General features: G+C 39.6%; 1 protein-coding gene across 6 annotated transcripts in view; it reads right to left on the reverse strand.

Annotated features, from left to right (window-relative positions):
* The window catches only part of GSAP (gamma-secretase activating protein), an 81,424-nt gene extending 62,372 nt beyond the window's left edge, over positions 1 to 19,052 (reverse strand). For 3 of the 6 annotated variants that reach the window (XM_037162235.2, XM_037162233.2, XM_053668912.1), the window contains exons 1-5: positions 18,851 to 19,052; positions 5,766 to 5,842; positions 4,690 to 4,746; positions 2,630 to 2,699; positions 2,029 to 2,082 (exon numbers count right to left, since the gene is read on the reverse strand). In XM_037162235.2, the coding sequence (XP_037018130.2) occupies positions 2,029 to 2,082; positions 2,630 to 2,699; positions 4,690 to 4,746; positions 5,766 to 5,842; positions 18,851 to 18,959 (367 nt within the window). In that variant the 5' untranslated portion in view covers positions 18,960 to 19,052. Of the gene's footprint in view, positions 1 to 2,028; positions 2,083 to 2,629; positions 2,700 to 4,689; positions 4,747 to 5,765; positions 5,843 to 18,850 lie in introns of those variants that run through there. The other 3 variants (XM_037162234.2, XM_053668911.1, XM_037162236.2) reach the window with 3 other exon arrangements.
* Between the last annotated feature and the right edge of the window lie 7,549 nt (positions 19,053 to 26,601).

A 26,601-nucleotide genomic window follows, 5' to 3' on the forward strand; every position in this document is an offset into this window, starting at 1 on the left:
TGCCTCAGAATTATCCAGTTTAGTGATGGAAAGGGGGAGTGTTTATCCTTCATCCCCTCCCCACCATGGCCTACCCTATTGGGAATCATTTCCAACCATACATCCAGGTGGTACACATGCAGGCGGTAAACATATTTTCCCAAGGGCTCCAGACAAAAAACAAGAAGCAGTAAAGCAGCTGAGGTAAGGCACTGTCCGTCAAATGACATTTGAGCAGAGCTGGTTCTCACTGCAGAAGCTGACATAAGAGGTGAGCTAAGAAGATAAAATATGAGGTATCCAATAACTAGCAAAGTTCATTCTAATATTTTTAAAGAAGGAATCAGATAATCTCACTAGAGGTTGCATCAAATTTTCAAAACTGAGTAAATATACCTGAATAGGATTTAATGTTGTAATCGAACAAAACTTACTGTAAAGCTGGTCTGAAAGTACATTTTCTAATATAGATAATTGCCACTGTTCTGCATGATAATCTGGTATAGACAGTAAACATCATATAAAGATTACAGTTACTTCTGGGTTTCCCAGAATAACAATTTCTAAGGCTAAAAGCAATAAGGCTCAAGGACTAGGAGGTGCAGACACCTAATCCAGGTTCATGATTGCGAGGAATACAAGCAGCTGGGCCTTTCTCTTCTTGGAAAAGGGGGTTTATTAACCCAGGAAATCAGGGTCATATGCTGATTTTTGTCCATACCCTTGTTTTAAAGGTCAGGACACCAATATCTCAGACCCTATTTCACTTAAGCTAGTCCAGTTCCATTACCTCTGAAGTGAGCATTGCATCTGATTCTACAAAGAGCGGAGAATTCTGAGAGCAGGACCCAGCAGGGAAGAGGGAGGAGAACTGCTGTGGCTCTCAGTGTAACAGGGCAGGAGGGGAGGGTGGGGAAGTATCACACATGCTAAGATTTCAGAGATCGCATCCTGCTCACCACCTTCTGTCAGAAACTCTGCTGCTGAGGTCCTTGAGACGGTCCTACACAGACCCAGCTCTGGTTCCCTTGACACTCTCTAGGCCGGCTCTGTGGGAACCCAGGTCTGCCACATAAACCTCATGTGGAAAGTACGTTAAAGGGTTTTTCCATCACATGCAGCCGCAGGAGAGTACATCTAAGTGGAAACTATGCTAACAAAAGAAGGGGTTTAAGTGCTGAATAAACAGAACAGCTGGAACACACTGCGGGATTGGAATAGTAAGAAGACTCAAATGAGATCGACCAGACCACCGTTTGAAAAATGGTAGCCCAAAGGCTAGATCCAGCCACAGGTGGTTAGCATTGTCAGAGCAGAATTTTTTTTAATATTTGAGTCAACGTTTAAAAATAAAATTTTTACATGAGTGTCCATACTTCTCTTGATAAACTGAAAAGCTGGTCCCACCGGGCTCCCTTTGAAGATCAAGCACATGCTTCACAGGACATTCCACCCACCACTGGTCCCTATAACTCCCCCGAGTGCAACTGCCACACCACTTTGTGTACCACCGCATCCCCGGCACAGTGCACAGTGCCTGACCCACTGCAGGCACTCAGTATATTTGTTGAGTTCTGAACAGACTTTATAGAATGTTGGAAGGATGGGGGTGGGGCATCACACAGACAACAAACCATGAAGTGGGCCTTGGAAATGAGAACTGATTTTATATCTAGAACTGGTAGATTAATCATAATGTACTATATATTGGTCAACAGTTAACCAGATGTAAGAAAAAAACAGGAAAGGAAAACCAAGCTTTTACTAAGCCTTTAAGCAAGCTTCTGAGCATGGGGTTCCAGTGTGTTCTCGATGTTTATTTAGTCTGCAGGGGTGTTAACTGCCTTTTGCACACTTCTGCTATTCACTGTTATATTTTCTGTACATTCTTGTTTACTTGAAAAAAAAACTTTAACTCTTTTTCATGCTGACATGACCTTTACCTTTTTGTTCTGAGGTAAAGCAATTTGTAAAGATGTCTGAAATTTGACTACATAGTTCAACAAATCTTCGTCTATCAATATGCACTTAAAAATATAATTTTATTACCTGGTTGAAGCTCATTCTTTCTTCCTTCTTTAGTAGATTGAACTAAACTTGCAGCTTATGAAAAAAAATAAATCATTAGCAAATGATCCATGTAGTGGCTTGTTAAAGTCACTGATTTTTATCTGAAACAAGTGAGGGCTCAAAGATCTGTCAGTGGATGACTAAGGCAGAATACAAAGCGATCTTTTTTTGTAGGTAGACTCAATAGGTTATCTCATATCTAATCTCTTAAGAGTATCTCTTCATAGAAAATTGTTATAATAGCCCTGGCTGGTGTAGCTCAGTGGATTGAGTGCGGGCCTGCGAACCACACGATCGCGGTTCGATTCCCAGTCAGGGCACATGCCTGGGTTGCAGGCCGGTTCCCTGCAGGCCAGTTCCCAGCAGGGGACGCACAAAAGGCAACCATACATTGATGTTTCTCTCCCTCTCTCCTTCCCCCACTTCCCCTCTAAAGATAAATAAATAATAAAATATAAAAAAAAAAAAGAAAAGAAAATTGTTATAATAGACAAATCTAAAACTAAAAATCTAATACTTGGAAACTCAAAAAAAATGTAGTTTAGTTCTTGACACGCAGCAATAAAAAAGTTTAACTCACCAAGCAAAGTTCTCTCACTGTTGACGGAGCAACTGACAACTTCCAAGTCTTTCTCAAACGTATAGAGATGCTAGTAAGACAAAATATTTTTTAATTTGAAGTTTCATATTAATAACAATTTTATGAATACAAATTCCCACTTAGCTATCTACCCAGTATCATTGTGACAAACATTTAACCAAAGAACTAGTCAACGAGCCAATTTATTCATACTGAGAAGTTTCTGATTATTTCTTAAGAAAAAAGTTGTTTGGTTTGTATGCCATGTTGACACTGACACTTAGCCATGAAGCAACAGAGCACAGCAATTAAGAGCACAGACCCTGGACCCAAATTAGACCCAGGTTTTAATCCTGACTCTGCCACTTGCTAGCTGTGTGGCTTTAGACAAGTTACTCAACCTCTCTATCCTCACATCAGCAAAACAGGGATCATAATACCTATGTTAAGAGATTGACTCTTATAAAAGGATCAAGGGAGATAATCCATATGAAGCACTTAATACAATGTCTGCCATACATAATAAGCACTCAAATGTTAGCTATTATAATTACTGAGGCAAGTAAAGTTCTAATCAAATTGTATAAATGATATCACTAGCTATGTCTAAGAGACTATAACAAGTACATCTCTTATAGGACTCTCCTAATTAGTGCACTGGCAAAGTAATCTTCTATCTTTATTTAATCTTTTTAAAATGGTCTTGCTGCTGTTTGAAACGTTGCAAGATTCCATTTCCTTGAATATTAAAGAAAATAAAAATGGTTATGCAAAAGGAGGATGTGAGATACAGATTGAGGAACCGTAGACAATCACTTATATTAGGCAACTTTATAAAGTATAGTACTCAGAGAATAAGGAAAGGTAGAGTCTTAGATGTCAGGAGAGAATGGGCTAAGAGAACAGTAAGTAGTAGAAGTATTAAGAAGGTAATTAGTACCTGAAGACAAAAAAAAAAGCACTAAGAACACACTAAAATCCTATGGCCAGAAGTTGATTGAAATATGTTGGGGAGTCAGAAAACACTTGATTAGAGAAAGTGAACTTTGAATAACAACTAAGAATAAGAAAGCTCTGAATTCATGTGAGAAATTTTGTGTTCCTTTGACTCTTGCTCTAATTGAGCAATTCTAATTTTTAAGTAAGGAGAATCACAAATGTATACACTTAATGTTTAGTGTTTTTATGTTTTTAATTATAAATAACACATGAGCATAAATGTAGCATTTAAAACATTCATACACTACCAAATAAAAAGTCAAAGCTCTCCATTAACCTCACAATCCTCTAAAACTAGTACTACCCAGGTAATATATATATATATATATATATATATATATATATATATATATTTATGCACATATGTTGCATAGTTTTCTTGTAATTTTTAAAGTATAAATAGGATGTATTATCCTGGCAACTTGCTTTTTTCATGTAACAATGTGTTTGGGGGAAGCTTTTGTACCAGTGTACACTTTTAGACTTCTTAATCCCTTAATATTTGTAAGCTGTTCTTGCATAGGCACAAAATGACTCCTGCTCCAAAAATTGGACAAGGCTGTCACATCATCTAATAGCTTATATGAGTGGTTTGGGGAAAAATTAAGAAAAGCAGCCTAGGTTCTCTACCTGGATCTTTGAGAAGCAAGATAAGTGGAAGTTAAGCAAAAGCAGAACCCAGAGCTAGAGGTCATTATGAGATCCTAAGCTTGTGGGAGCAAATGAATTGTGTGTAACATCTTGGGGAGGGTACTAGACTCCCTACATTCCTACAGAATATTAGGTAATTGGTTTGAGCCAAGTTTGCTTAAATCTCAAAAAACTACAAGACTTCAGCTGATGTTTTGGTTCAAGTCTTTGCATTAAAAAAAAAAAAAAAAGATAAAAATAATGGTGCCAAGAGAGGGTAAAATGGAGAGAAGAAAAGCAAAGAAATAAAAACTAAATTTTTAGAAAATGAAATGAGAATTTGTATGTAGAAAAAGGAGGCAGAAATAAGGACAATTCTAAAAGCAGTAAAGTAACCAGTAAGTAAATCTATAATTAATGATAATTTTTACCTCATTTTGTCTGGTTTGGCAATCATATAATCCAAAGAAGACATTTCCCTTATCATCCTAAAAAAAATTAACTAGAGGTTTATTAAATGTCATTATTTGGAAAGTTAGGATGTTACAAGTTTTCAAATGGCAATAATTCCATCACCATGAGCAATAAGCATGCATAGGCAGCACGCTGCGCGCCTCGGAGAGGAACCAAATCCTTTCGGCTCAGTGAGCGTAGGGGACACGGTCCAGTAGGACGAAGCGCAGTAAAGGGGCAGATCTCTTTGTACTTCCATTTATTTAAGAAAGTACAGACGACGGGTATCGGGAGTGGCTAGAGCAAGACCATGATATTCTTATAAGTAAAACTTTTTGAATAATACAGTTTCTTAAATGCAGCATACTGATAGATACAACTTAAAATAATAACTTTTTAAGCAACAAAAATGTACAGTGATACAGCTGTGTAAAGCAAATTGGCCGTTGCAATTATTCTTTCCTGTTCCTCTACTGGAATACAGTTATCAGAAAGTTAAATTTTCTTTTCTTGGAACACTTAACAGTGAAAACACACTGACAAATAACAATGCCTCAAAAACCTGAGCATATCTAAATCTTAACAGATGGGGTAGAATAATTATATTTGATATTTCCTCAAAGATAAAAAGTTAATATATTAGTTATAGTTAAACTTCTCTTTGGCATATTTCCTCTAGAAAAGAGAACTGTTCATTTATTTAAAAAAAACTGAGTAGTATGTCAGACATTATGTACAATTTTATTTTATTTATAAAAGAGAAGACTGAGTTTACTTTATTTTTTAATATATAATCTTTATTATATTTTCCCTTACCACTTAGTCCCCTTATACTCCCCACCCCTAGCAATCACCATAGAAAGACTGCATTTCAATCACCCTATTCGTTCTCACAAAATAAAAAAGCCATATGGTAAAGATTAAATGCCAATGAGAGTTATCTGTTACCCCTCAATAAGAGCACACAATTCTGTAAAAAGAGAATATAAATGATTAAAATAGTAAATTTTATGTATGTACATTTTACCACACTAAAAAAGAGATATAGACCTACCTTATAGGTATAGATTATATTTCCATTTCTTTCAACATTTAATACCTGTAGACTCTCATAATTATTTTCTAAAACACCTGAAAAGATAATAATAGCAAGTTAATACTTAGCAGGAGATGATATGAAGTTATCTAACAAATATAGTATTAGTGCAAAGCCAAGTACAAAAGAATACAAACTGATGACTCCACTATACAGAGCTGACAAACAGGTAAAGCAAACCTATTAAATTAGAGGTCAGAACAGGAGAGACCTTTTTAAAAAAAAAATTTAGAGAGATGGGAAGGGAAGGAGAAAGAGAGGTAGAGAAACACCAATGTGTGGTTGCCACTTTCACACCCCACACTGGGACCTGTTCTACAACCCAGGCAAGTGCCCTGACTGGGAAATGAAACAGTGACCCTTTGGTTTATAGGCCAGTACTCAATCCACTGAGCCTCACCAGCCAGGGCAGAACAGTGGAGACCTTTAGGGAAGAAGAAAGGGGTAGTGATTGTAAGCTATCTCAGTGGAGCCTTCGGAGGGGCTGCTATTATTGTGTATGTTGGGCATACTGATAGGCTTATTTTGTCATTACTCGCTGAGCTGTACACCCTCATCTGTACATTTTTCTGCATGTATGTTATACTTCAACAGATTTTAAGTATCTATTAGTTTTTGTTTTATGTATATTACTTACTAGGGGCATAGAAATTTAGAATTATTATAGCTTGCTGGTGGATTAACCTGTTAGGAACTCAGCAGAGCTGTCGTATCAGAGTAAAGCAAAAAGCTAAAAAAAACAGGTAGTAGTCAAGCCTTTTATCACTTAGTGTGGTGGGTGGTAAAGCAAAAGGTTAAGCCAGAGAAAGCACCTCTTCCCTGTCCATTTCCCCTTGGAATGGGTGGAGGCTCATGCAGGTCAGCAGAGAGGTAGGGATATCTCACTACTCAGAGGGCTTCCAACAAAAGGCTCCTGCAGCGTTGTGGACCCAAGGGCCCCAGGAGGGGAGAGGGAGAAGAGCTAAGAGTGGAAAAGTACTGAGTACTAAGTCAAAAAGGAGAAAAAGTATCTTCAAGGTTTCCCTCTTTTTCCTGCTAAGGTGGTTTCAGTACTTCAGGCCCCTGATAAAGAAGGCTCTGGCTGAAGGCTCCTAGGCTGGGAACACAGCTTTGTATAAGATCATGGTCATCCAGGGGCCTTGACTGCAAGGCCCTTCAGGGACCGTGGGCACTGGCTACGCACCAAGTCTGGTTTGGGGAGGGCAGCTTTCTCCCATGAGGCCTGTCAAGTAAAGCTTTTGTAATTGCACATGGTTGGGCTTGAAAAAAAAGTCACACACAGGTTTTCAACCAGGAGCTGGACTATTCAACCCTTTTATTCACTATAAAACATCCTTTAATAATTCTTTTCAAAATACTTCATTGTTTATGCTATTATAGCTGTCCCACATTTCCCCGCGTCAGTCCCCTCCACCCAGCCCACCCCCCACTTCCATAACCAGTCTCTGTACAGTTGTCCAAGTCCATGGGTCCTTCAGATATGTTCTTTGACTAATCCCTTCACCTTCTCCTACCTCTCCCCTCCCCTCTGGCTGCTGTCAGTCTGTTCCATGTTTCTATGCCTGTGGTTCTATATTGCTCATTAGTTTACCGAATTTCAGACTGTAAGACATACTGGAACATAGGTTTTAGAGGAAGAAAATGAAAAAAATGTTTTGAAGCAAAAAATGTGGTAAAATATTTAATAATATAAATATTCTTATATAGGATGCTGTCTACCCCCTAACAGAGAGCCAGGCAAGCTACATTTGGACTATAAGACACAGCCCCCTTTTTCCTCTCAAATTTGGGGTGTGCATCTTATAGTCCAAAAAATATGGTGCTTTCTTTATTAGATTCCTCTTTAAGTAATCATATGGTATTTCTTTTTCATCGACTGACTTATTTCACTTAACATAATAGTCTCTAGTTCCGTCCATGCTATAACAAAACATAGAAATTCCTTTTTGCTTTAAAGGCTACTTTGCCTGGACTTCTGGCCAAGATGGAGGTGTAGGTGGAAGCACTGCCTCCTTGCACAACCAAAATTAAGGACAACAAAGATTCAGAAACAAAAACGCAACCAGAACAGACAGAAAATTGAACTGTACAGAAGTCCAACAACCATTCAACCAAACCAATAAGAGGGGTGGAGTCAGTGGCCAGCAGAGAGGGATCATGACCAGAGAAGGCAGTGGCTGCCAGACCCTGGAGTGCAGGTGGCTCGGGGCTAGCAGTCTCCGGGCATGGAGAGGAAATAAGAAGAGCACGCAAGGTGGTTGGCTGACAGTGGTCACACATTCACGTGCAGATAAAATAGGCAAAAACAGGCAACAAGATGGACCCAGGGCCCCAGCAACGGGAAATAAAGCCTAAAAGCACCGATTAAAAAGTTGTGGGGAGAGACTCCCAGCCTCACAGGAGAGTTCGTTGGAGAGACCCACAGGGTTCTAGAATGTACACAAGCTCACCCACCCAGGAACCAGCACCAGAAGGGCCCCATTTGCTTGTGAGAAGTGGCAAAAAGGACTGAAATCCGAGAGACAGCAGAGCAAGTGCCACTGTTCCCTCTCTGACCCCGCCCCCACATACAGCATCACAACCCTGCTACTGGGTCACCCCACCCTGGTGAACATCTAAGGCTCCGCCCCTCATATGTAAAAGATGTGACAAAATGAAAACATTATGGCTCAAACAGAAGAACAGATCAAAGCCCCAGAGCCAATAATTCTAAGTGACCAAGAAATAGCCAACCTATCAGATGCACAGTTCAAGACACTGGTGATCAGGATGCTCACAGAATTGCTTGATTTTAGTCACAAATTAGAGGAACATATGAAGGCTAAACTAATTGAAATTGAGGGAAATGCACAGGAAACCAATAGTGATGGAAAGGAAACTGGGACTCAAATCAATGGAGTGGACCAGAAAAAAGAAAAAAATGACCAAACAGAAAAGAATGAAGAAACAAGAATTCAAAAAAATGAGGAGAGGCTTAGGAACCTCCAGGACATCTTTAAATGTTCCAATGTCCAAATTATAGTGGTACCAAAAGGAGAAGAGGAACAGCCACAAGTGGAAAACTTATTTGAACAAATAATAAAAGAGAATTTCCCCAAGCTGGCAAAGGAAATAGACTTCCAGGAAATCCAGGAAGCTCAGAGAGTCCCAGAGAAGCTAGACCCAGGAAGGAACATACCAAGGCACATCATAATTACATTAGCCAAGATTAAAATGAAGGAAAGAATCCTAGAAGCAGCAAGAGATAAGGGGACAGTCACCTACAAAGGAGTTCCCATCAGACTGTCAGCTGATTTCTCAAAAGAGACCTAACAGGCAAGAAGAGGCTGGAAAAAAGTATTCCAAGTCATGAAATCCAAAGACCTACATCCAAGATTGCTCTATCCAGCACAGCTTTCATTTAGAATGGAAGGGCAGATAAAGTGCTTCTCAGATAAGGTCAAGTTCAAGAAGTTCATCATCACTAAGCCTTTATTATGTGAAATGTTAAAGGGACTTACCTAAGAAAAAGAAGATAAAAAATATGAACAGTGAAAGGATAGCAAACTCACAGTTATTAATAACCACACCTAAAATAAAAAGAAACTAAGGAAACAACTAGAACAGGAACAGAACCCCAGAAATGGAGATCACATGGAGGGTTAGCAACAGGGGAGTGGGAGGAGGAGAAGAGGGGAGAAGGTACAGAAAATAAGTAGCATAGACAGTAGGTAGAAAATAGACAGGGTGAGGGCAAGAATAGTATGGGAAATACAGAATCTAAAGAACTTGTGACACACGGACATAAACAAAAGGGGGGAACGGTGGGGAGGGATGAACAGGGTGGAGAGAAATGAAGGGGGAATAGAACAACTGTAATGGCATAATCAATAAAATATATATATTAATATTTTATTTATTTATCTTTAGAAGGGAAGGGAAGGAGAGAAGGAGAGAAATATCAATGTATGGTTGCCTCTCATGCATCCTCTACTGGGAACTGGCCTGCAACCCAGGCATGTGCCCTGACTGGGAATCAAACCTCAATCCTTTGGTTCATAGGCCCACACTCAATCCACTGAGCTACACCAGCCAGGAAAAAAATACATATTTTTTTAAAGTATTGAATTGAATGACACTCTAGATCAAATGGACTTAATTCTTATAGAACAGTTCACCCCAAAGAACAAAATACACATTCTTCTCAAACCCACATGGATTATTCTTTAACATAGACAACATAGTAGGACACAAAACAAGTCTGAACAAATTCAAGAAAATTGAAATCATATCAAGCATCTTCTTGGATCACAATGGCTTGCAACTAGAAACTAACTGCAAGAAAAAAAACTCAAAAGCATTCAAACATGGAGGATGAATAACAGGTTATTAAATAATGAATGGGCTAACAATGAGATGAAGGACAAAAAAGTATCTGTAAACAAATGAAAATGCACACAACACCCCAAAACCTATGGGACACAGCGAAGGCAGTCCTGAGAAGAAAGTACAAGTAATACAGACCTAAACAAGAGAAAAAATATCAAGTAAACAACCTAACCCTACATCTAAAAGAACTAGAGGAACAATAGCAAACAAGGTCCAGAGCAAGTAGAATGAAGGAAATAATCAAGATCAGAGCAGAATGAAAAGGAATAGAGACTAAAAAAAGAATTCAAAGGATCAATGAATCAAGGAGCTGATTCTTTGAAAAGATAAACAAATTTGATGAACTGTTAACCAGACTCATCAAGAAAAAAAGAGAACCCAAATAAGTAAAATGAGACATGAAAGAGGAGAAGTAACAACTGATACCACAGAAATCCAAAGGATTATGAGAAATTACTATAAACAACTACAAGACATTGGACAACCGGGCAAAATGGATACATTTTTAGAAACATACAAGCTTGCAAAACTAAATCAGGAAGAAGCAGAAAATGTGAATAGACCAATAGCAACTAGTGAAATTGAAGCAGTAATCAAAAAATTACCAACACACAAAAGCCCTGGACAAGATGGCTTCACAGGCAAATTTTACCAAACATTCAAAAAGGACTAAGAGCCATCCTTCTCAAACTACTGAAGAAATACTCAGGAAGAGGGAAGCTTTCCAAACTCTTTTTATGAGGCCAGCATTCTAATTCTAAAACCAGGTAATAACATAACAAAGAAAGAAAATCACAGGTCAATAACTCTGATGAACATAGATGCCAAAATCCTCAATAAAATAGTAGCAAGCCAGATCCAGTAATATATTAAAAATATCACACACCATGATCAAGTGTGATTTATTCCAAGGATACAAGGATAAAATATTCTCAAATCGATAAATGTCATATATCACATAATCAAAATGAAAGACAAAAATCACATGACTATATCAATAGATGCAGAGAACACATTTGATAAAATTCAGCACCCATTTATGATTTTTAAAAAAATAGGAATGCAGGGAGCATTCCTTGACATAATAAAGGACATATATAAAACACCTACTCCTGACATCATACTCAATGAGCAAAAACTACAAACATTTCCTTTAAGTTCAAGAATAACACAGGGATGTCCACTTTTACCACTTTTATCCAACATAGTACTGGAAATTCTAACCAGAGCAACCAGACAAGAAGAAGAAATAGAAGGCGTCCAAACTGGAAAGGAGGAAGTCAAACTCTCATTATATGCAAACAACACGATAGAATACACAAAAAACCCTATAGGCTCCACCAAAAAAACTACTTGACCTAATAAGAGAATTTGGCAAAGTAGTGGGATACAAAGTCAATATTCAGTAATCAATGGCACTTTTGTACACCAACAACGAACAATCAGAAAGAGAAACTAAGAAAGACATTCCATTTACTATATAGTAACAACAACAAAAAATACCTAGGAATAAAAATTACCTAGGTAATTTAACCAAGGAGGTAATAGACCTGTACTTGGAAAACTATAGAACACTGAAGAAAGAAATTGAGGGAGATACAAATAAATGGAAGCTTATACCCTGTTCATAGATTGGAAGAATAAACATCATTAAAATGTCCATATTACCCAAAGCAATCTATAGATTCAATATACTTCCTATTAAAAATAAGGATATTTCACAGATCTAGGACAAATACTTCAAAAATGTATATGGAAAGAAAAAAGACTCTGAACAGCCACAGCAATCTTGAGAAAGAACAAAGTTGGAGGGAACATAATACCTGATATCAAACTATACTACAAGGCCACTGTAATCAAAAAAGTCTGGTATTGGCAGAACGACAGACACAATGATCAATGGAACAGAATAGAGAGCCCAGATATAAACCCATGTCTCTGCAGTCAATTAATGTTTGACAAAGGGGGCATGAGCATACAATGGAGTACAAATAGCCTCTTCAATAAATGGTGTTGGGAGAGCTGGACTGGTACATGCAAAAAATGAAACAAGACCACCAACATATATTATACACCAGAATAAACTCAAAATGGATAAAAGACTTAATTATAAGTTGTGATACCATAAAAGTCTGAGCAGAAAACATAGGCAATAAAATTTCAGCTATCCCACATAGCAATATTTTTGCCAATATATATCCTGGGGCAAGGGAATACTCTCACAGCTGTCAGAATGACTATCATTAATAAATTAACAAATTACAAGTGCTGGCAAGGATGTGGAGAAAAGGGAATCCTAGTGTACTGTTGGTGGGATTGCAGACTAGTGCAGCCACTGTGGAAAACAGTATGGAATTTCCTCACAAAATTAAAAATGGAACTACCTTTTGACCCATCAATTCCACTGTGAAATATGACCTAAGAATCCTGAAACACCAATTGAAAAGAACGTGCACCTCTCTGTTCATTGCAGTGCTATTTACAATAGTCAAGTGCTGGAAACAGCTCAGATGCCCATCAGTATATGAGTGGATTAAAAAATTGTGGTATATCTACACAATGCAATACTATGCAGCAGAATGAAAGAAGAAGGAATTCCTACCCTTCATGACAGCATGGATGGAACTGGAGACTATTAAGCTAAGTAAAATAAGCAGGATGGGAAAAAACAAATACCACATGATCTCATTTATAAGATGAATCTAACGAACAAAATAAACTAATGAGCAAAACAGAACCAGAAATATGGAAACAGGGAACAGACTGACAGCTACCAGAGGTGAGGAGGGATAGGAAGAATGGTGGAAAGAAGGGGAAGGGTTAGTCAAAGCACATGTATGAATGACCCATGGACATGGACAACAGTGTGGGGACCTACTATGGGAGTGGGAATGGGCTGGACAGAGGAGGGCAAAGGGGAAAAAATTAGGACAACAGTAATAGAAAAAATAAGAATAAAAAGGAAAAGAAAAAAGAGAATTTAGGAATCATCCTGAGATCTCTCTTCCCCACTCCTGACAGGAAAAAGCTGTGTGAATCTTCTCGGGACAGGACAGAAACGGGGAAAATTTTTTTATATATGGTATACACACTTTTCAATATATATCGAGCTGTCACACACATTTCCTACTGATTAGAAAAATAAGGATAATCACTTGGTCTTTTAGGAAAATAATGCAATTCAATTAGCTTGCTGCTAAATTTTCGAAGTCCTCATTTCTCTCTCACCCATACCATGTAAATTATTATAGGCCCATTGTAATGATAAACCAATTGAGTTGAAATGAGGTTAAAGTACTTGGCCAGTATCATACATGGTAAAAGTGGCATAGGCTAAATTCAAAACTAGAAAAAGGTAAAGAGAATGAATTGCTTCCTGTACCATGCTTACAATGGGAAAATGGATAATTACTGAAAAATCCTTTTAAGGTAGATTCTGTAGACATTTAAAGAGAATTTTAGAGGGTGAGTTTCTTTTCACCCTGCATATGACTCAAAACTTCTGGAATGCAATGTGTCAATATTTTGAAAAGTATTTTTTTTCAAGATTATAAGGATGGTGGAAGAGACCTTCTCAAAAGTACACTTAAAAGGTTTCATCTAAGATAAGAAAGTCCTTTACAAGAAACCTGACCAAGAAAATCCAATTTCCTTGCAAAAGCACATCTATTTTTAAATCACTAAAAAATTAAAAGAAAAAATCTCTAATAAGTACAGATCACAACAAATGATACATGCTTATCCCATTAAGCCAGTAGTTCTCAGCTCTCGCTGTGCATTAGAATCATCAAGAGAGCTTTTAAAAGAACGTGGATCCCCAACCCGTACCCCCAAACATTATGATTTTATTGTGCTGGTAAGGGGCCTAGTCGCTACTATATGTGTTTTTAAGTTCCCCGGGTGACTCTAATGTGCAGCCAGAGTTGAGAACAACTAAACTACATATTTATAATACACGGGAGCGAACAAAATATAGGTTTGCAGTTGTGAGTATGCAAAACACAGAGTTTATTCTTGTGTTTTTATTTATTAATGATTGTATTATTTTCCATACGAACAACTGTAGGTCTACTTTTGCCCACCCTTGTATATTAATCAATATTTATTACATAGCATAACTAGGACCGGCTTATAATGTAGCCATGGTAGACAGTTAAAAGAAAGAATAAAGAGAATGCCTCCATGGGTGTGTTAGGTTGAAATAACTGCAGTTTAAATAGTCCTGCAGTTATGTGCAGGGTTCTCACCTCAAGGACATTTGAATTAGCCAAATTGGGCACTGGTGGAAATCCAGAGACCAGTGTCTCACCACACACCCTTAACCTATCAACACCTCCTCCCCTGCTTGGTTGCTCATGTTTTAGATACACCCTTGCAGAAAGTATAAGGGGAATAAATGGTATTGCAAAAATGTAATAAGAATTAAAAAAATAAAAGAACTATTCAATAACCTCTTTGCTTATTCATCCTGACTCTTCTCCCAGCAGCTCATCACTGGAAAGTCCAGAGGAGGAAGTTTAGCAATTTCAAATGAGGAAATGAGGTTTAACTTACAGTTCAGTGTACTTGGTGCTCATGAACAAAAAACATGTAGCATTTTGATAGATGAGATACTTGCATAAGTAAATCTACTAAAGAAAAGGGAGTGCCTAGATGTTAGAGGTACTTGCAAATCATAGCTCATGTAAAATTGAAGCTGGTTTGCCAGATATTCTTGTCCATTTCAACCTATTATTTGCTAAACACAAGTGATTTCACTTTACGGGAAGATGTTTGCCAAGTGTGTAAATTATATTCCCAACCACTGAGACAAATGTCAAATAAAGAAGTATTTCTTGCCTTCACAGTGACTTACGGGGGTGGGGTGGGGAACCTCACAGCCTTATACAAAAATTTAAACTAGTTCCTAATACACAGATCAAGAGGTGACAAACAAAATGTGAAGAGCAAAGCTGTAAAGCTTTCAGAAGTTCACATAAAGATGTCTTCACGACTTCTGAACAGTGGAGGATTTCATTAAAAGATCCCACAAAAGCATAAACCATAAAGGAAAAGGTTCATAAATTAGACAACATTAAAATTGTTTACAAAAGGCACCATCACAAGCTAAATAATAAAAATAAAAGTTACGCAGTGAAGGAAAATATTTGCAACATACATGATGAATAAAAGACTAGAATCCAGAATACATAAAGAACCCTTAAAAATCAGTATGATAAATAAAACACAATAGAAAAATGGACAAAAGGATGACAGACATTTCATGGAAGAAGAAAGTCAAATTGCCAATAAATATATAGAGATACTCAACCTCAGACCACAATGAAATAACATTTAGACCCAACAGTTTGACAAAAAAGGTACCAAAAACATTTCTATACTATAAATGGGGGTATTAATACATTAACTACTTTGGAAAACAATTTGGCACCGCCCAGGAAAAATGAAGATGTGTATAGCCTCTGACTCTGCAACTCCAGTCTTAGACATCCATCCTGGAGAAACCAGGCAACAGAAACAACGTTAGTAAAAGCACTGACTGAATATCCCCAGAAACCTCCCAAATGTCACCAACCAGAAAAAGGGTAAATAAATGTGGGTTCCATAGGAAGCACCCTGAGACAGTTTAGCATCCAGGATATTCATCAGGAAGTGCTTAGTAGGGTAGGATTAAAACCTGCAGGAAGATGGAGAGGGATGCAAGACTAAGCAGAGGGAGAAGTCAAACTGAATGCAAGACCAGTAGCTTTAGGTGGCCTCAGGGTCCCCAGTCTGAGAAGCTCTGGAACTGAAATGGATTGTCAAAGTTGTCCCATGTTGAGTCAGAATGGCTGGGCTTTATACCCCATCTCACACCCTAATTAGAAGTAGGCCACACCTAAAAGGCCAGACAGCCCTCTGTCAAAACAATCCCTGGAAGGTCCAAGGGCTGAAAACCACCTGCTGACCACACTCACAGGACCTGGGACAAGTCCTTCCACGAAAGGAGGATCAAAGCAGTTTACTCCCTGGCCGCCATATTGCTGTATATTCACACAATGGAATACTACATAGCAGTGAGAACTAATGACCTAAAGCTACAACAGTCAACATGGATAAATCTCACAACATTAAGGGAGAAAAGGCAAAAAGAATATGTATAGTATGGTTTCATTCATTTGAAATTCACAAGGAAGTGAAATGAAATTATATATTCCTTGACTTCTGGTTAAGACTCAATTTCCATGGTTAGCCCTTGCTATTTTGTTAGGAATATGTCATACTTCACAAGTACTACTTAGCACAACTACGAAATCTTCACTTGTATTTGTTGATATAAAAACATTAACACTTCAGCCCTGGCTGGTGTAGCTCAGTGGATTGAGTGCGGGCCTGTGAACCAAAGGATCAAGGTTCAATTCCCAGTCAGGGCCCATGCCTGGGTTGCAGGCCAGTTCCCAGCAGGGAACACATGAGAGGCAACCATACATTGATATTTCTCTCCTTCTCTCCTTCTCTCCTCTTCCCCTCTGAAGATAAATAAATAAAATCTTTAAATAAAAATAAAAGTAAAATTAAAAAAACATTAAGGCTTCAAATTTAGATTTTGAAAAACTGATTTCAAATTTCAAAACGAATTTCAAATTTAGATTTGAAAAACTGAGACTTTGAAAGGGAAATAATTTGCACAGATATGTCTGTACTAGAAATAAAACAGAATCAGATTCCCCTGTCAGTGCTACAAATTATAACAGAAGAGGAATTAACTTGAGGTGACAGTTTTTGTTTTGTTTTTGGTGGGTTGTTTGTTTTTCAGCTACCACCCACCGGTGATTATGAGTAGTAACAAATTCTTTTAATATAACATTAATATCTTTGCTAAGGTGCTCTGCAAGAGTAAAATACTATATATATATATATATTACAGCACACTGCTTTAAAAAATTTTTTAACACCTAGGAAACCAGAGTTCCCCTTCTTTAAAGTTTTAATATATAGATTACAAATCTAGTATTTCTAGTAAGCTTACTTTCTGAGGACCCAAGCGTCCTGCTGTGCAGTGGAATGTCAATGCACAGGTTTACATTTCTTTACAGATGAGTGAAAGACACAAGGAAGCCACAATCTAACTGGCTCCCACGCAGATTTTCAATCACCACAGACATTACTGAAACGTAAGACTGTGGCATTTCGCACTTCATCTAACTTCTCATTTGCAGACAACTGCCATTTAGCTATATAAGGTAGATGTTCAGAGAAAAAGACCACTTTAGGGTGGAGCTGCCAAATGCATTTTTAAAGTGACACCTTCAAAAACTCTTTAGATATTCAGGAGACTTTTTTAAACTTTCGCCCACACGAGAAGTTTTTCTAATACTAACACTAGTCATTAATCAAACTCGCTAAGTCAAACACAACCCTTGAGCTACAAAAACAGGACTTGTCATTTGGAACTAACAACTAGCACAGGAAAGTGTAAAGATATGAGGTTGGGATAGGAAACTTTCACCAGAATTATGGGAAAGGGAGTTGTAAATTTGAGAGCCCTTCCAAAAATAAATGTTTTTCAGTGGTCTGCAGTGTTCAAGGAAAAGCAGGAGAAAAAGAAAGGCAAGCAGGCTGTGGGGGAGAGCTACTGTGCACACGGCGGGGTCCGAGGGGTATCACTGCTCAGAAGCTGGATATAAGCCCTGAAGATGCACCATCGTTTACAGCACACTTTAAAAAAAAATTAACGCAGGAAATCACAGAGTTCCCCTTCTTTAAAGTTTTGATTGATCCACGCTGGGAAGGTTCAAAAGTCCCTCATCAAAAGTGAAACAAAAGATTTTTTGTGAACAGAGCCTCAACTGCCCCTGAGGAAGTCGGGCAGGAAACCTGAGCATCTGGCGGCTTGTCTCGGGCCCCGTGGCCCGCCCTCCGGGTCCGCGAGCTGCGGGCGGTGGGCTTGGTGCTTCTCGTCACGCGGCGGGCTGGCCGTCGGCGCCCGGCCCACGGCCCTCTCGCACTCCGCGCCCCAGCGGCTACATCACGGGCGCCGTTCACACGGACCAGAAACACGTCTCGCGTACGTGGAGACAAACCGCAGCTGTTAAGTACCTATATCGTTGTCTTGGTCGCCACGATCCTTTTCTTTCTCGTGACCCAAGAACTCCCAGGGACCCCCAGTGCTGTCAGAGCCCCTGCGAGGACGACGAACCTTCTTCCCGGGGCCGGTGACCCGCGCGTGGAGCGGGAGGGACGACCCCACCCCCACCCCGCGCCGCGGTCGCGGGCGGAGCCGGGCAGCGCCCCCGCCTCCCCCGTGAGACGAAGCCGACGGTGCCCGGGACCCGCCGGCCTTTCTACTGAAGATGAACTGCTGCCCGAACGTTAGTGTTAGTTTTCTAATACTAACACTAGCCGTTAATCAAACTCACTGAGTCAAACACAACCCCCGAGCCACAAAAACAGCGCGCGAGCCGGCGGCTGGAGGACTCGCAGGTAAAAGAACGCAGCCCCGCCGCGACCTTGCCCGGGCGCCGCCGCGCCTGCCTCCGCCGGGGGCGCGCGTCCCGGACTCCGCAGAGGCAGGAGCCTGCCCTCGGCTCCCACCTCCCCGGGTCCGCCGGGGCCGCGGGCTGCGGGTCGCCCCCGAACGACCCCCCGCCACCTGGGCTCAGCCTCCCGCCGCCCGGGACGCACACCGCCGGCACCTGCGCAGCCGCCCGGGGCCCCCGCGCCGGTCCGCGCCGCCCGCTGCGCCCGCAGCCACGGGAGCGCATCCTTCCGGAGATCGAAGTCGGTGACCAGATGGAGAGCCATCTCCCGGGACGCGGCCACCGGGCGGCTCCGGGGCCCCGCGCCGCTGGCATTCCCGGCCCGGGTTCTCCAACGCGCCCCTCTCCCCCGGCTCCCGCCCCCTCCTTCCTCTCCCCGCCTCTCCGCGCCTACCGCTTTCGGTTCCGCCGCGTCCCGGCTGGAGGCACCCCGAGCACCGCCTCCTCCAGGCCCCCGCCGAGCACCGGACCAGCGAGCCGGCGCGCTGGGCTTGGGGCCCGGGGGACCGGAGCGCTGGGAACAGGCCCACCCAGGCCCCGCACCCTCCGCGCGAGGGACAGAAAGGGCGGGAGGAATTGGGGTTTTTTTTTAGGGCTCAGGAGGAGATGTGGCTACACCAGTGGTTTCCAAACTATGTTGCCCCATTATTATGTGCTCAGTAGGCATTTTTCTTCTTCTTTTTTTTTAATCTCCAGGTGCTTCTACTGTGCAGTAAAGTTTAGAACCCACTTGGCAAGTGGGTTTTAAGAAAGATACTGGAGACAGTGTCAGGAAAGGGTTAATCAGGTTAACACAGACCATCACTGTCAGTTTATGGTTTTCCCACCACTGGCTTCAGTGAAGCAGAATTGTTCAGGAATCCCTCTGTGGTTAGCCTTTTAAAAGGTGCTCTCATTCTTCTGAGGGCACCTGCCTCCTTGGGCACCTCCTCCTCCCCTGGCTACAAATACATCTCAGCTTTCTTTTCGTTCCTGCCCTCTGCAGCATTAGTTCAGTGGTTGCCTTTGGCACTGCGAGCTCCGATCTCTCCTGAACATCAACACCAGGTTATTACTTGCCCTAAAACAGAGCTGTCCTCCGTTCTTGAGTAACAGCTGACCACCCAGGAATTAAGTGCCTCCACTTTATTAGACCCTTTCAGCTTTTCACCTAGAATTTCAGCTCCAGGTTAAGCTGACTTCCAGAACCCCTCTGATTCTTCTCCACTTCCTCTGAAAAAAATCACCAGGCCCACAAAGCCTTCCCACAACTGCAGCCCACAGCTACCTTCCCAGCCCTGAACTCCTAGAGGTATTGCTAGTGCACCTCATTTGACAACCATATGCTGTCTTGAGACATAAAAATTGAACCTCGGGTCTCGGCACACTTCTCTGCCCCTTGCCTCCTACCAGGGGCAGGCAGAGTACCTTGAAGGTGCTCAACAGTTATTGGAGGGTGAGTAAATACAATAATAATAGATGGAAAAACTGCCTTGTCACCTGTTTCTCAAAGCTGGGGTCTGAAAACTACTTGCATTGCTGTCATCCAGGAAGCTGTTTTACAATGCAGGCTCTGGGCTCTGGTCCAGACTTGGGGTAGGAGCAAAAACGTGCATGTTAGCCAGAGCCTCAGTTGATTCTTAGGCTTGCTATGGTTTTAAAACTATTCTAAATAAAGGTAAACGGAAACTCTTGATTTCGTCCTAGAGATGTGTTTCTCCAATTGACGTAGTGGATGATTTTAGGTGGAATTCTATTACTTACCACCATATTCATCAGAAAATCCTCCCATCTGTAAAGTGCATGAAGATTTGGCAGAAATGCTAATGAGGCTGCTAATGTTGCTAGTGCATGAAAGGAAGGTTGCTGAAGTCATGGGCACTGCTGCAAGAATGTTTCATAGTAAATGAAGCTCGTTGCCTTTGTCATACGGAAATGTCTTCACTTGCCTATTTTAAAAGTTCAGTAAATTTCTGTTATTTTCACAGTTAACCTCTATTTTTGCCAAGAAAGATTAATCATATAGTCCTCATCAAGCAGTGATTTATATAAAATTCTCTTCAAAATAAATCTAAGTAAAAAGGAACAGAGAGAGGGTGATACACAATAACCAAAATAGCAGAAATACGTGGCCAAAACCATGAAGGAAGTATATGAATGACAACTTGGAGATCATTTGCCATGGAAAAAGACTGGTACATGGTGACTTACTACTTAAATTTGCAAAGAGTTAATAGAAGAATGATAGATTATCCTTCAACACTAGAGAGGACAGAACTGGAGACTGTCATATCTTCTTAATTTATAAATCTGCTTCACTGATGGATGTGTTAACTTTTTTAAAAAATTTTATTTATTTATTTTTAGAGAGAGGGCAAGGGAAGAAGAAGGAGAGGAGAAACATCAATGTGTGAGAGATACTTCAATCTTCTGTCTCTTACAAGCCCCCAACTGGGGACCTGGCCTGCAACCCAGGCAATGTACCCTGAACTGGGAATTGAACCTGTGACTCTTTGGTTTGCAGGCTGGCACTCAATCCACTGAGCCACCAGCCAGGGCTAATGGATGTGTGAACTTGATTGTGGTAATCACTTTACAATTTATATCAAACCATCATATTGTACACTTTATATACATACAATTATATTTGTCAATTTTACCTCAATAAAGTTGCGGGGGGGAGAAACCCGCCTCATGGAATCATTAAGCACCGGAACTGGCTTTTGGATAGAGTAAAAGTAGTTTTGCTTGTTAGAGATTTTAAGAATAAACCATTATGTTCATTAAAATTAGAGTAGAGCATTTAATGGGAAACTTAAGTATCTTATAATCAAGGACTTTATTTTATAGATGAGAACACTGAGACTCAAAAAGGTGAATGATGTCTGGCCTAAAGTAGCAAAACTAGTTAACCACAAAGTTGGGAACAGAATGCAAATCTTCTGCTACAGGTGTTTTGTTGATTACATCTGGTGAATTGAATTAGATGACTCTTAAATTACCTTACAGCGTGAGGATATCTAGTTATCCAAATAGCACACCAAAACTGAGATGGAATTCTGGGACAATAGTAAGAAATTACACAGCTTGGTTTATTCACTACACATTAGGTTCTTTTTCTTTTTATTTTTCAAGTACAGTTTTCTGTCTACTACTCCCATCCCAGCCCACCCTGCCCTGTGCTCCCCACCTTCCTCCCACCTCCACCACCCCCCCAGTTGCCGTCCGTGCATCCTCCACACTTGTTCCTCCAAATCCCTCCCCTATTTCCCCCGAAATTCTCTCCCCTCTCCCCTCTGGTTGCTGTCCCGTTCTCTATTTCAGTGTCTTTGTAATTTTATCTTGAAGTTTAGAACTGAAGGAAGGAAATGCGGGTTTAGTGAACCATTTATAAGTGAAAATAATTTCCTTAACAGAGATGTTAAAATGAAAAGTTCTACTCCACACTCCTAACCAAGAAAGAGCTCCTGGAGGTGCTAAATTATACAACTTGATTTTGAAGGAGTTAGAAAATGGCCTATTTAACAAATCTAATTCAAAAGCCTAAAACTGCAAGTTTTCTAAGGAAAGAACTAAAGATACTAGGTTTCAAATTTACAGTCAGTAGAACAATAATTGTGCTAAAAGAACATATTTTTGAAAATTATATTTGTCACTTACAGTTTCTATCCATATTATTTTGTGTTAGTCTCAGTTGTATAGGATAATAATTAGACAATCATATACTTTACAAAGCAAACCCCAAATAAGTCTAAGACCCACCCAACAACATACATAGTTATTACATTATTATTGGCTATGTTCCCTATGTTCTACTTTACATCTCTAGGACTATTCCGTAACTCCCAATTTGTGCTTCTCAGCCCCGTAGCCTTTTTCATCCAGTCCCCAACTTTCCTCCCCTGCCCTCTGTCAAGCATGAGTTTGTTTGCTGTATGTATGAGTCTGTTTTATTCTTTAGATCTCATACATAAGTGAAATCACACATTTGTCTTTCTCTGACTGACTTATTTCACTTAACATAATAACCTTTAGGTTAATCTATGTTGTCGCAAATGCTAAGACTACATTCTTTTTATGACCAAGTAATTTTCCACTTTATATATGTACCATGGTTTCTTATCGACTAGTCTTTTTTTTTAAGATTTTATTTATTTACCTTTAGAGGGGAAGGGAAGGAGAGAGGGAGAGAAATATCAATACCGCCCGAAACTGCCACAATCAACCATTTGCTTGTTCCCAGGACCTCGCTCAATCCACTGAGCTACACCAGCCAGGGCTCGACTAGTCTATTGATGGGCACTTGGGCTGCTTCCATATCTTCACTATTGTAAATAAAGCCGCAGTAACATGGGGGTACTTACGTTCTTTCGAATTCATATTTTGGGTTTCTTTAGATATATATACCCAGGAGTGGAATTGCCGGGTCATAAGGCAGTTTCATTTTTAATTTTTTGAGGAAACTTCATACTGTTTTTCACAATGGCTGCACCAATCTGCATTCCCATCAACAGTGCATGAGAGCTCCCTATTCTTTACATCCTTGCCAATAATTGTTGTTGATTTATTAATGATAGCCATTCGGATAGGCATGAGGTGGTACCTCACTGTAGTTTTAACTTGCATTTCTCTGATGATTAGTGATGCTGAGTAGCTTTTCATATGTCTACTAGCCATTTGTATGTCCTCTTTGGAGAAGTGTCTATTCAGGTCCTTTGTCCCCTTTATAATTGGATTGTTTGTTTTTTGAAGATTGAGTAGTATTACTTCCTTATAAATTTTGGATATTAACCCCTTATCAGAAGTCTTATCGAGGAATATACTCCCCTATTCAGTAGGTTGTCTTTTCATTTTGTTGATGTTTTCCTTTGCTGTGCAAAAACTTTTTAGTTTGATATAGCTACATTTGTGGATTTTTCAGTTTCCCTTTTCCAAAAAGATACATTGCTAGAAATATATCTAGCAATATTTTCTTGTAGAAAAAAATATTGCTACAAGAAATGTCTGAGATTTTACAACCTATGTTTTCTTCTGAGGAGTTTTATGGTTTCAAGTCTAATATCTAAGTCTTTAATCCAATTTGACTTTATTCTTATGTGTGGTGTAGGAAGGTGGTCTAGTTTTGTCTTTTTTTTTTCATGTATTTGTCCAATTTTCCCAACACCATTTACTGAATAACTATCTTTACCCCACTCTGTGTTCTTGCCTCATTTGTCAAATACTAATTGACCATAAAGGTGTGGGTTTATTTCTGGAATCTCTATTCTGTTCCATTGATCTATATGTCTGTTTTCATGCCAGTAACCATGCTGTTTTGATTACTAAATGCTTTTAGTATAGTTTGATATTGGGTAGTATAATACCTCCAAATTTGTTTTTCTTTCTCAAGATTGCTATTGCTATTCAGAGTCTTTTGTGGTTCCATATAAACTTTTACATTATTTGTTCCTTTTCCGTGAAATACAACATTGGTATCTTGGTAGGAATTGCATTGACTCTGTACATTGCTTTGGGTAGTGTGGATATTTTAATTATGTCAATTCTTCCCATACAATATACTATTCCATTTATTCATATCTTCTTCAGTTTATTTCTCCAATGTCTTATAATTTTCTGAGTATGGCTCTTTTATATTCGTGGTTAAATTTATTCCAGGTGTTTTTATTGAATTATAAATGAGATTTTTAAAAATCTCACTCAAGGATATATGTTTTTCATTGATTTTAGAAAAAGAGAAAGGGAGAGAGAAAGAAACATCAGTTAGTTGCCTCCTGTATATACCCCAACCAAGGATAGAACTTACAACCTATGTATGTACCCTGTCTGGAATCAAACCCTCACCCTTATAGTGTAAGGAACAAAATTCCAACCAACTGAGCTGTTGGGAACCTCTCTGCCTGGTTTCAGGAGATGTAACTGCCCCTATGACTAAGACTGAGTGAGTGACCTCTGGAATGTGAGCCACTAAAGAGACAAAGCTTGTCTCTGGTAGCAAATGCTGCCTCTGCTTACTCCCATGCCCCCAATGCATGGTCAGATAGTCGATTACAGGTAAGACTCCTCAGAGGAGGGGCAACCTAAGCCAGACAGAATCACTTGGGAGGCCATCATGGAAGGACTCAGGGGGCTGCAACAAAGAAGGAGTGATGCACCCTCCCACCCCTGCTATTTTGACATAGTCCAAGTCCCCATGTCCTCTGGGAGAAATGCTTCCTGGCTCTAATCCACTCAAGCCTGAAAACCTGTGATGGGGGGAGGCAGTGCAGCCCCTTGCCCAGCTAGAGCAGGATCTGGGGTTATCGGTATAAGAAGGAATTCCTAAAGTCCTGTGAAGCCTGCTTTGCTAAGAGTGCTTTCATCCATATGGTAAGGGTCCAAGCAGGAAATGAGTATGTCTCCCAGAGTTTCTGCAACCCCCTTTCTTGACAGACACTGACTCAGGCTAAGCTCTCAGATTTCTTTGAAATGTTATCTACTGTTTGATCCTTACTGCCTGTATTCCTATGTATTACAACATAATAAAAGCCATTGAAGAAGGGGATCTTGGCCTTTCTCCTCTGAAAGATTGGCCACCTCTCCTCCCCAAGCAGATCATGTCTTGGTAGTTTACTTCCATCCATGGCAGATGGGGGGACTTGCTGGCAAAGTTGTCCCCACACTGAGCCACCTGGTCAGAGCAATAAATGGCACTGTTTTCTTAGTTTCCCTTTGTTATAGTTTATTATTGGTGTATAAAAATGCAACGGGTTTCTGAGTATTTATTTTGTATCTTGGTACTTTACTGAATTCACTAATCAGTTCTAGTAGTGTTTTTCTGGGTTCTCTTTATACAGTATCATGTCATTTGCAACTAAGGACAAATTTACACCTTCATTTCTAACTGGAATGCCTTTTATTTCTTCTTGTCTGATTGCTGTGGCTAGGACTTCCAGTACAATGTTGCATAAGAGTGGTAAAAGTGGATATCCCTATCTTGTTCCTGGTTTTAAGGGAAATGCTTTTAGTTTTTCCCTGTTGAGTATGATATTAGCAAATCCATATATAGACTTGCTGTATATGGCTTTTATTTTATTGAAGTATGTTCCCTCTATTTCCACTTTGCTGAGAATTTCTAACATAAGTGAATGCTGGATTTTTGTCACATGCCTTTTCTGCATCTATTGATATGATCAAATAATTTTTATCCTTCACTTTACTTATGTGGTGCGTCACATTAATTGATTTGCAGATATCAAACAAACCTTGCATCTTAGGAATAAATCCCATTTGGTCATGGTGTATGATCTTTTTAACATATTGCTGAATTCAGTTTGCTAATGTTTTGTTGAGGATGTTTACATCTATGTTTATCAAATATATTGACCTATACTTTTCTTTCTTTGTAGTGACTTTATCTGGTTTGAGAACCAGAATAATGCTGGCCTCTAAAATGAGTTTGAGTCTTCCACTCTCTTAAATTTTTTGAAATAAATTGAGAAGGATAGGTGTTAGTTCTTTGCATGTTGGTAAAATTTACCTGTGAGGCCATCCAGTCCAGGAATTTTGTTTCTTGGGAGTTTCTTTACTACTGCATAGATTTGATGGTTGTGATTAGGCTGCTAAGATTTTCTTTCTTCTTGATTTAGTCTTTGAGATTGTATGCTTCTAGATTTTATTCACTTCTAGGTTGTCCAACTTTTTGGCACATAATTGTTTGATGTACTTTCTTAGAATCCTTTGTAATTCTGTCATGTCAGTTGTTACTTCTCCTCTTTCATTTCTGATTTTATTTATTTGGGTCCTCTTGTTTTCTTGATGAGTTTTATTAAACACTTGTCCATCTTGTTTATCTTTTTTTTAAAAAAACACCTCTTGATTTCATAGATTTTTTTCTATTGTTTTATAGACCATTTTATTTTTTTCTGCTCTAATCTTTACTTTGGACTTTG

The sequence above is a fragment of the Artibeus jamaicensis genome, unplaced genomic scaffold (genome assembly GCF_021234435.1).
Source record: "Artibeus jamaicensis isolate MK-2021 breed Jamaican fruit bat unplaced genomic scaffold, CSHL_Jam_final contig_518, whole genome shotgun sequence".
NCBI classification, from domain to species: Eukaryota; Metazoa; Chordata; class Mammalia; order Chiroptera; family Phyllostomidae; genus Artibeus; species Artibeus jamaicensis.